Source organism: Desmodus rotundus, chromosome 10 (assembly GCF_022682495.2).
Source record: "Desmodus rotundus isolate HL8 chromosome 10, HLdesRot8A.1, whole genome shotgun sequence".
Lineage (NCBI taxonomy): Eukaryota > Metazoa > Chordata > Mammalia > Chiroptera > Phyllostomidae > Desmodus > Desmodus rotundus.
In genome coordinates, this window is record NC_071396.1 from 10,403,560 (window position 1) to 10,414,744 (window position 11,185).

Consider the following 11,185-nt stretch of genomic DNA (forward strand, 5'->3'; position numbering starts at 1 on the left):
CCCTTTATACTTACAGCACATGCCGATTGGACCTGCGTTCAAGGGTTCATCCCCGTGTATGGCCGCTGGACACGGCAGCTCTCTGACCCACCCTGCAGCTGCGAGCTTTGCAGAGAGACAGAAGTGGAAGTCGCCGCAGTCACGGGCAGTCGTTCTGAGCAAGGACCCAGAGCTCATTTCTGTTCCAGAGGTTAATCCGAACGGTGGAAGCAGGGTGCATTTCGCCATGTTTTCCAAGAGAGGAGAAGAGTCCCAGGTCTCCGTCTGGCAGAAGGCCCCGATTCCCAGGCCTCCAGTGAAGTGCACAGAGGATTTCTCTGCCAAATTAAAAGGAGGCTGATTGTTCTTAGTATCAAGGGACTGCTTGGCAGCATAACATTTGAAAAAACATCTCTTTCATCTCCCTCCCAGAAGAGGTGATGGTGGCTTCCCAGCTCATCACCCTCCCAGGGGTCTTCATCAGACACTAATGATGCAGGTGAGGAGACCATTCCTGCTCACCTGGTCCCTCAGAGGAAAAGGGTCTCTTCCCAGTTTGTCAGTCTCTTCCAGACGTTCTGTTGGCTGTTCTGTGAGGGGTCAGCTTGTCATTACAGCTTCGTTCAGCTGACTTCCGAGATCACTGTCTTCAATGTCTCCTAGGCTGAAACCTCTTGTCACAGCCACCCACCATCTGCCCAGGCACCCAAGTTAGAAGCCCTCTTTCCCCAGATCCAATTCACCTGCAGGTCACAGTCCTTTGACCTTTGAACTGTCCCTTGAATCTACACCTTCCTGTCCCCCTGCCATTGTCTCGGTTTATACTTCCTGCTTGCTGGCTCAGTTTACTGAACCAAACCCCTAACTGGCCCACTCTCTCAATTTCCCTCCCCTTACGCCCCAATTCATCCTCCACACCTCTGCCAGGGTGAGCTTTCTAAAGCATAGACCAAATCAGGTCACTCTTTTGGTTCCGAGACTTTTTTTGACCTCTCATTGTTCACATAGTGGATTTCCACTTTTTAATAAGCAGAACCCCAAATGCTTTCGATGAGATGTCTCTAGAAGCCCCAGGATATAAAACAGATAACATCTGACTACTCTGGTGACAGAGTGACAGAGACAGAAGCCTCAAAACCTGCCCTAACATCCTCCAGCCCCACCCTCTTTGGGCCCCTGGCGGCTGCAAGGAATCCCGGAACTCTCTGGAACAGCCAGAACCCCGCTACTCAGTGGGAAGCCTGTGTTCCTTAGGCCCTACGGAAACTAGGTCCAGCCCCCCTTCCTGGTGTCCACTTTTTCCCGAAACAGCTGTCCTCCCACTCTACTCTCTCTCCAGGGTTTGGGCTCAGTCCTCTGCCCCTCTGATGCCATAGTTTGGACGTCATGCTTACCTACTTCTACTCTCAGATGTGCTCCCCCCCACCACCGCCCCCAGGGCTGCTTCTCCGTGACAGTGGCCAGAGCCACATTTGGGTGTGCAAAATGTTTCACCAAGTTTTAACCTAGACATATGACCCTCAGGTAACAGCGCAACTCAGTTCACGGCCAGGTAGTTCCTAACTTAAAGTTCAATGATTTCATTTCAAATTTGATTTAATTTTTTTAAAGTTGCCTCCTCGTAAAAGTTACAGTCACAAAATAACTTCTCTAACAATGGTGTGTGAGTGGTACTCAATGGCAGAAACAACTCATCCTCAGCTATAGAGGTTCTGCAGACAGCACAGGAGGTCCCACCAGGCAGAGGGGGCCCCTGGGGAGGGATCAGTGACTCTGTGCTACCCCCTGGTTCAAGGACATGGCCACCATGGCTTTTTGGTGCACATCTGATAATAATTTCCTTAAAAGCACGTCATCTTAGGCAGCCCGGGCTGCTGTAACAAAACACCATGGGACGGGCAGCTTAAACAACAGATATTTGTTTCTTACAGCCTAGAGACTAGGAAGTCCAAGATCAAGGTGCAGGCACATGGAGTTCTGGTGAGGGCCCGCTTACTGGCTTAGAGACAGCCGCCTTCTGGCTGTGTCCTCGTGTGGCAGACAGAGGAAGCTCCGGTGCCTCCTTCTTCCTATAAGGACACGAATCCCATCATGAACTCATTTATATCTAACTACCTATCAAAGGCCCCACCTCCAAATGTCAACATATTGAGGGGAAGGTTTCAACATATGAACTTGGCAGGGAACAAACATCTGATCCATAACACACAAGTCAATTCAAAGTGCATTCCTGAGAGACAGCACGATGTCCTTCCTGGAAAGAGAAGTGCATTTGAAGTCAACACTCCCACCATTGACCCAGTGACCTTAGAGGAGATCAGTTAGCATGGACAGGCTCAGATTTGTCCTAAGGAAACATCGTCAGTTCTACTGGTCCCGTCTAGCTGGGGTTACAGTGACACCCCAAGAGGGATGAGTAAAGAGGACTGGGGTGAGCAAATACTCACTTTTCTTCTTTAAGGAGTGACCCTTTTTGGAGAATGTCATCAGAACTGTTTCCTCATTGCACCCCAGAGAGGGGAAGGGACTTAGCCAAGATCCACAGGAGGAACACGGCAGAGTGGGGATCAGCCCTCCTGGGCATGCTAGCTACCCTTTACCCAAACTGTTTCAGGACTACCTTGATTCCATCCTTCTTTTCATAAGCTAGGAATCTGTACAAACTGTTGGAAACCTAGATGTTAAACCTTACAATTTTTAATCAAATATAATCAAAATTATATTTGTTAAACGCATTAAGCTGCTAAGCTCTTGATACATAATTTCATCTGTCTCTCCAAACAGCCCTGAGTTCCACCTTTCCTGAACTTGAGGGCCAGAAACGGTAGATAATGTGCCCAAGACCACACAGGTGGAAAGGGAACAGAGGAGATTCAAATCTAAGGCTTTTCCCATTAGCCCAGGGTGCCTCAGCAAGGAAGTAATCCCACAAAATTGGAGGAAAAGGAAAAAAAACGGTAAATATGGTTTCAGCCCGGTGTTCGCTGATGCAGTTTCAGAAATGTGCACACGATATTCCTGTTTTTACAAAATCAGCAATTGCCATTAGAGGGGGGGAAAGGAACTAATCTGTTTCCTGTTCTAAAGTTTAAAAAGGTAAACAGAACATAATAGGTAGTTAGAAACGTCAAAAGTGTGGAACATTGTGTTAATGTGCGTCCACCGCCACCTAATTTGCATGCTGTGTGGAAGTGCGCAGAGGTGGGGTGGGTGACCCTAACGTCACCTGAGGATTACTCAGAGAACTCCTCACCCACCCCTCCCTGCCAATGCCCCTGGCCCTTTTCCCCACCTTCCTTCTGAACGTGATGCCTTCGCCCAGATTCTTTCAGAAGCCCGCTGTTTTAAGGTGTGCAGACGCAAGATCAAGTTCCTGCCTAAAATACTGGTGGCGGTTCATTAAGCACCCACGGCCTTAAAGTCCCCCGCCCCGCCCCGATTTCCTACACAGTCCCCCTACCCCCTGAACCCTCCCTCAGCCTCCTGACCCCTGCTCCCCAGGGGTTCTAGGGCGGCGGGAGCGGGTGACGCGCCGGGAGCATTGTGAAGTGGCTCAGTGTCACAAGCACCCCAACGCTCACCCCCGCATCCGAGGGCAGAGCGGGTCTCGGCAGCGCCCCCTGGAGGCCCCGGGATCCTGGTTCAGACGCTGGGCGCGCGGGGAGGGAGCATGGAGGGCGTCCGCCAATTCTCCGCGCGGCCCTATCGGGACCTCTGGGAGCCCCCGCGGCCCAGCAAAGAGCGCGTGTCCTCCGCACCGCTGCGCGGGCCCAGGCACCAGACCCAGCCGGCGCGCGGCTCCTGGGCCGGGTCTCCGGACGAGGAGAGCGAGACTGCGGCTCCCTGGCCTCCCCCATGCTGCTCGCCCACCCCACGGCCTCGCCGGCATCGGTCCCGGGACTCATCGAGGGAAAGTCGCAGCCTGAGCGACGTGACCAGGAGGCCCCTGGAACGCGCCGGGAAGCACAGGCCCCGCAGCTGGCGCGTTAAAGATGCCTGGCGGGAGCCAAGGACCCAGCCCCAATCCGTGCGGGGAAGCCAGCACAGTACGGCCTGGCCGCATCAGGCCCAGCTCTGCCAGCACTACCGTCCAGCCCAGGGAGATTCTCCCCCTCCAATCCCCGAGGGCGCTTACGCCCCCCTAGGAGGAACTTTCGGGGCAGAAAAGCGGCCGAGGGGAGATCCGTGGGCAGCGCCAGTCCGCGGAGGTCTAGATCACTGGTCCCTTTCATCAGTTCCCTCGGAGAAGTCTTCTGCGCCCTCCCAAGAGTTCAGGATGCTGTCCGCTTGCGTGTACACCCCGAAGAGGGACAGCAGTGACCGCATGGGGTCATTAACCAGCCAGCACTCCCAGCCGTCCCTCTCCAGCAAGGAGCTGAAGAGCCAGCACACTCAGATACTCCAGAACACGCTGGAAGAGGCCGTCGTGTCTTCCCGGGACCAGAAGATTGTGGCCCTGGTGCTGATCCGGCTCAAGAAGGCTCAGAGGATGCGGGAGCTGCAGCAGCAGGCGGCGGTGGCCTGGGAGGAGCTCAAGCGCTCAGACCAGAAGGTCCAGATGACCCTGGAGAGGGAGCGCAAGCTGCTCCTGCGGCAGAGCCGGGCCCAGTGGCAGCTGGAGAAGGAGCAGCGCAAGACACGCCCAAGCAGGGAGCAGCGCATCTCACGGCTGCGGGACAGCCAAGCCAAGAACGTGGTCCAGCAGGAGAACCAGCGGAAGGCGCTATCAGAGGACCGAGAGATCCAGCGCCAGGACAAGCTAGAGAGGGCCCGCCCTGAGGCCAAGCTCTGCAAGCAGGGCCAGGTGCAGAGCCGGCAGGAGCAAGGGGAGACGCTGCAGGACCAGCCGGGACAGGACAGCCTGGAGGTGCAGAAGAGGCTGGAGCAGGCCCGTGGCAAGAAGCAGCTGCCCACCACCGAGGACCAGAAGAAGGCCCGGGAAGCCAATCTCAGCTCCCTAGTCAATTACCAGGCCCGGAAGGTGCTCATGGACTGCCAGGCCAAGGCTGAGGAGCTCCTGCGGAAGCTGTCCCTGGAACAGAGTTCCCACCGGTCCCAAGAGATCCACCGGAGCCTGATGAAGGAGCGTCACCGGGAGCTGAGGGACAAAGCCCGGAAGGATGAGGAGCAGTACCAGCAGGTCAAGTTGCGTGCGGAAGAGCTGGAGGAGCAGAGGAAGGTGCGCAAGCAGCTGCTGGTGGAGCTGGGGAACCAGAGGATCCAGCAGGCCAGGGGCCACGTGCACAAGAGCGTCAGCGACAAAGCGCAGCACCTCCGAGAGCTCAACCTCCTGCGGGAGAAGAACCACCACATCCTGAAGCTGAAAGCAGAGAAGGAGGAAAAGTGCCACATTGAGGGCATCAAGGAAGCCATTCGGAAAAAAGAGGAGAGGATGGCGCAGGTCTCCCGAGAGAAAGAGGCCACCTTCGAGGAATTCCAAAAGACCTCCAGGACCTCCAGGAGGGACAACGGCGCCTTTGATTGGGCAGCGGGGAAGGCCCAGCTCCTCGCTGGCCAGCAGCGAGGGGGCTACTGGGAACCTGGCGGCAAATAGCTTACAGTCCAGGAGACTAGATGTGGCGCTGTGATTCATTTTATAATCTGATAAGTGAGCGTTGATTTTTAAAAATATATAAAATAGCTGCAATTTCCTCTCATGAACGCGCTTATGGATTCATTTGGATAGCTGAGAATCGTGGGAATAGAAGTTTGGGGATTTTAAGAAAATCACTTGCCTTTGTGAATTTTGATTTAAATAGAATATATTCATTTAGCTCTCAAGTAATCTTAGAAGCACACATCCGACACAGCTTGGGGGCACCAGCGAAAGAGCTACAGGAAGAGAACTACTTCTGTGCCTGGCATTTCCCCTCCCAGAACGCAGGAAAGGGTGAAGTGTGAAGTGCCAGTCAGTCCTAAGAAATCCCCAAGGGAGGTGGGGGGAGAATTTTTTTTAAAAAAGTGTGTTGCCAGGGGTGGGGGGTCAGGGGGGGCTTCTGTAAACAAGCAGATGGGGGAACCCTGCACTCTGCATCCCATGCTTGGGAGTTTATAGTGCACACGAAACTTCCAAGGCTCCGAAAAGGCCTGCAGTGAGGAAATGAATTTGTTTAAGCTAGTGTTTTCCACAAGTGAGACCCTTCTTTTTTCTCAGATCGCCCCATGGAGTGGGTGTTCTGTGACATGTTTCTGGAAACGGCTCTCTGTCGTCCCTTCCAGACTGGGAGCTGCTTTGGTCTTCCCTCCACACGGGGACAGAAAATGTTTACAGTCCTTGGGTGCTACCGCTTCACGGCTCCCCACCAACCACACTACCCAGGAACTCGCTGCAATCTTTTCTTCTGACTTTGTTCCCCCTTTTGGTCAGTACCATCCAGTCTTTTTGGACAAAAATCTATTGGGATCCTTCTAGTCCCCCCTCGTTCTCCTCTGTTTCTATTGCTCAAGGTATAGGATGTCATTCTATCTGCCCACATTGTGTCTAATTAACCTAACCAGCTCCGAATGAATGATGAGCATACATGATTCAGAACACTGATGTTCTAGAATAAGGAGCCAGCAGCCAAGTAGAATTGAACCCGCCACATCTTGAAGTCTCTATCCAAAAATTTTAGAAGTTTTCTTCTGGAGTCCCTAATGTAACATTTCTCTTTAAAAGAGAGAGAAATAGAATAAGTCCCACTGGAAGATTTTTGTCATATTAATATTTTTGAAATGACATGAAAGGTAACCTTGCTCAGAGGTCAGTGTGAGAGTCACATTCTCACATTTACTTATTTTTTATTAAATTTAGTGGGGTCACATTGGTTAATAAGATTGTATAGGTTTCAAGTGCACATTTCTATGATTCACGATCTGTATATTCCATCGTGTGCCTGCCACCCAGAGTCTAATCATCCTCCTTCACCATCTCTTTGGCCCCATTTACCCCGCCCCCCACCAACCTCCACCCCCTCTCCTCTGGGAACCACCATACAGTCGTCTGTGACTGTGAGCTTCAGTTTCGTGTCCCACCTATGAGTGACATCATATGGTTCTTAGCTTTTTCTGAATGACTTACTTCACTTAGCATAATATTCTCAAGGTCCATCCATATTGTCACAAATGGCAGTATGTTATCTTTTCTTATGGCTGAGTAGTATTCCACAGTATATATGCACCATATTTTCTTTATCCAGTCCTCTATCAAAGGACACTTTGGTTGTGTCCATGTCTGGGCCACCGTGAATAGGGCTGTAATGAACATAGGGGTACATGTATCTTTGCAAATAAATGTTTTCAAGTTTTTCAGGTAGATGCCCAGAAGAGGGACAGCTGGGTCATGTGGTAGCTAACTCTATTAATTTTTTGAGGAACTGCCACACTGCTTTCCAGAGTGGCTGTACCAGTTTGCCTTCCCACCAGCAGTGGATGAGGGTTCCTTTTTCTCCACAACCTTTCCAACACTTGATATTACTTGTCTTGTTGGTAATAGACATTCTAACAGGTATGAGGTGGTATCTCACTGGAGTTTTGGTTTGAATTTCCCTAATAGCTAGTGAAGAAGAGCATGTTGTCATACATCTGTTGGCCATTGGTATGTCTTCTTGGGAGAAGTGTCTGTTCAGGTCCTCTGCCCATTTTTTAATGGGTAGTTTATTGTTGGATGTTGAGTTGTATGAGTTCTTTATATATTTTGGATATTAATCACTTGTCAGAGCTGTTGTTTGCAAATATCATCTCCCATTCAGTTGGTGGCCTTTTGTTTCTCTGTTGGTTTCTTTTGCTGTGTAGAAACTTTTTAGCTTGATATGGTTCCATTCATTTATTTTTGCCTATACTTCCCTTGCCTTTGGGGTCAAATCATAAAATATTCTCTAAGAGCAAGGTCCATAAGTCTAGTATCTATGTTTTCTCCTCTGGAATTTATTGTTTCAGATCTATCCATTTTGATCCATTTTGAATTAATCTTTCTACAAGGGGACAAACTATGGTCTAGTTTCATTCTTGTGCGTGTGGCTTTCCATTTTCCTCAGCACCATCTATTGAAGAGATTTGCTTTTCTCCATTGCGTGTTTTTGGTTCCTTTGTCAAAAATTATTTGCACATATGCATGTGGGTTTATTTCTGGGCTCTCAGTTCTGTTCTGTTGGGGTATGTGTGTGTGTGTGTGTGTGTGTGTGTGTGTTTCTGCCAATACCATGCTGTTTTGATTATTGTTGCTCTGTAGTATAGTTTGAAGTCAGGTAATATGATACCACCAGTCTTGTTCATGTGGAGGTGTGCTTCTAAAATCTTTATGGATTCAAAAAAAAGAAAAATTTATACATATTTGGAACCAGACCATAATGAAAATACAATGTACCAAGGCTTATAGCATGCAGTGAGAAAGGTAACACCACAGAAACGCAGATCGAAATGCTTATTAATATGAGAAGATGAAAATTAATGAGCTCGTCACGCAACTTAAGAAATTAGAAAAAGAACAATGGAATAAATTTAAAGATAAGTGTCAGTGTGGAAATTAATCAACTACAAAGATGTAATGAATGTGATTAACAAAAAATTAAAGTTGCTTCTTTGAAAACATGAATAAAATTGGCAAGCTTCTAGCAGAGTTCGAGAGAGATATACCAATGATATTGAAAATAAGGGGATATAATGAGGGATGCAGCTGAGACTAAAAAGATAAAACTGTATAAAAAACTGTAAGCCAAAGAATGCATGAAGATGCAATAACTTAGAAGAAATTAACATATTTCCTTTAAAATAACCAACTCAAAAAGAAATAAAAAGTCCAAATAGCTCATAACCCTTAAAATAAGTGAATCAATTATTTAACTTTCCTACAAAAACCCCCACCAGATTATTTTACAAGTAAATTCTACCAAACATGTTCTAATCTTATGCAAATCATTTGAGAAAAAAAAAAGAATACTTCCCAATTTATCCTGAGTCCACTATACCTTTGACACTAAAACTCAAAAAATGTAATCAAGAAAAATTCTAGGGAAGCCTCATCCATGAACATAAAGGCAGTAATCACACATGAGTATTAGCAAAATGAATCCTGCACTTTATGAAAACAGACAACACACTGTGCCTAAACTGGGTTTATTCCAGGAAATAAGGCTTAACTTCAGAAAATCTGTAATTACCATTCACTATATTAGCGTATTAGAAGAACAAAACAATATGGTGATTTCAATAGATGACTAAAACACATTTGATGAAATTCAAAATACCTATTTATAATTTTAAAAAAGTTAAACTTGCTCAGAATAGAAAGGGACTTCCTTAATCTGATAAGGGGAGTCTACCAAAACCCCACAGCAAACATTATTTTTAATGATGAAACAGAGAAGGCTTCTAAAACCAAGAAGAAAAAGGAAAAAGGTACAAGGTTTGGAAAGGCGGGGGGAACCTCAAAACTCTCATTCACAAATGACACGATTGTCCCCATAGAGTATTTTATCTACCACCTTAAAAGTTTATATGTTCATGCCCTGGCTGGTGCAGCTCAGTGGATTGAGCGCAGGCCTGTGAACCAAAGGGTCACGGTTCGATTCCCAGTCAGGGCACATGCAGGGGCCATGTGAGAGGCAACCACACATTGATGTTTCTCTCCCTCTCCTTCCCTTTCCCTCTCTCTAAAAATAAATAAATGGAAAATTTTTTTAAAGTTTATATATTCACAACAGATTTTTTTTGGTAATAGCCAAGAACTAGAAACAATGGAATGCCCATCAATGGTAAAATGAATAAATGGCTCAGTTGGCTGGAGCATCATCCTGTGCACCGAAAGGTCACAAGTTCAATTCCCAGTCAGAGCACATACCTAGGTTATGGACTTGATCACCAGTCAGGGCAGTAAGGGAGGTGACCGATCAATGTTTCTCTCTGTCTGTCTGTCTGTCTCTCTCTCAAATCAATAAACATATCCTCAGATGAGGATTTAAATAATGGATAAATAAGTCAAAGCGCAGTCACACCATGGAATTCCATGCAGCAAAGAGCATACAAATGATCAGCAACACTACCAAGAAAATGGGTGAACCTGCCCAGCTGGATGATGAGTGAAAGAAGCCAGCACCAGAAAGCACACACTGTATGATTCCACTGGCATGAAATGCACACACAGACATGCTAATCTCAGACATCAGGACAGGGGTGTCCCTTAGTGGGGGACTCTTGGCTGGAGGGGTTACTGGAATGCAGCACGCAGTTACGGGTAAAACATGGGGTGCAGAGCTCACTGGTGTCGGGTTTAAACCTTGGCTCTCCATTCATCAGCCATCTGACTATCCACAAGGGGCATAAACACAGCGAGACTCGGTTTCCTCCACTGGAAAATGGGCACAATGATGCTCCTCGCTTCACTCTACTGCTGTGAAGTGAATGAGATAGTGTATGTGAAATCTGTGGCTGAGAAAGTTCTGGAAAATCGTTGTTATCAGTGTTCCTCTTCTTCACAGCCCCTCCACCAGAAGCCTCGTGATTCCTGGGGGTAAAACACAAGAAATACAGAGTTTTCACTCAGTGGATAGCTTTCGATTTCAAGACATTTCCTCCAAAGCTGCTCTGGGGAACTTCCACACCCCAGATATGTCCTGTTCAGCCTGGACTGTTTTGTCATTGAAACTTCTGCTAAGGGCACATGCACCAATTGTCAGATGGTAAATTCTGCAAGAGTAGGGCCTGAGATACTAACTCAGCTGCTTGCTTTACTGTGCTTCCTACAGATCTCAGAACCAGCAAAACAGACCTTTCATCCTTGCCTTCAGGATCAGAGCTGCTTGCGTCTACAGGCATTCTGAAAGTGGCTGTGTTTGGAAAGCCTTCTCATACCCCTTAGGGAGCCCCCGCACCCCCACCCTGTGGGTACACAGGCATTTATCCTGAAAAGAATACAGCGCCCCCCCCTAAATTTCCTGCTTTCCATAAAAGCAATAGATTTTGAATTGTAGAGCCTTCGTACAATGCTGTTTTTGCAAAGTGTTCCTTCAATAGTTGTGCTCCACATTTGAAAAATAACCTTGCTCAAAGAGAAGGACTGCAACGTGCCTATCTAATATAACCTGTGTAAATGGGAGCACCCCGGAACCAAATTGAAGGGGATGGAGAGGGGACACGGGGAGGATCACCATGTGGGCTTCCGGGAGGGAGCCATGAACAGGGACGGCTAGGCCTTCACAGGGCTTTACCAGTCAGTGCTCACTGGGCTTCA

General features: G+C 48.1%; 1 protein-coding gene across 1 annotated transcript; it reads left to right on the plus strand.

The window, feature by feature from the left end:
• The first annotated feature begins 3,649 nt into the window (after positions 1-3,649).
• On the plus strand, positions 3,650-5,533 carry CCDC185 (coiled-coil domain containing 185). The gene has a single exon (XM_024575981.2). The coding sequence runs from the start codon at positions 3,650-3,652 to the stop codon at positions 5,531-5,533; it is 1,884 nt and encodes a 627-aa protein (XP_024431749.2).
• Positions 5,534-11,185: the final 5,652 nt, after the last annotated feature.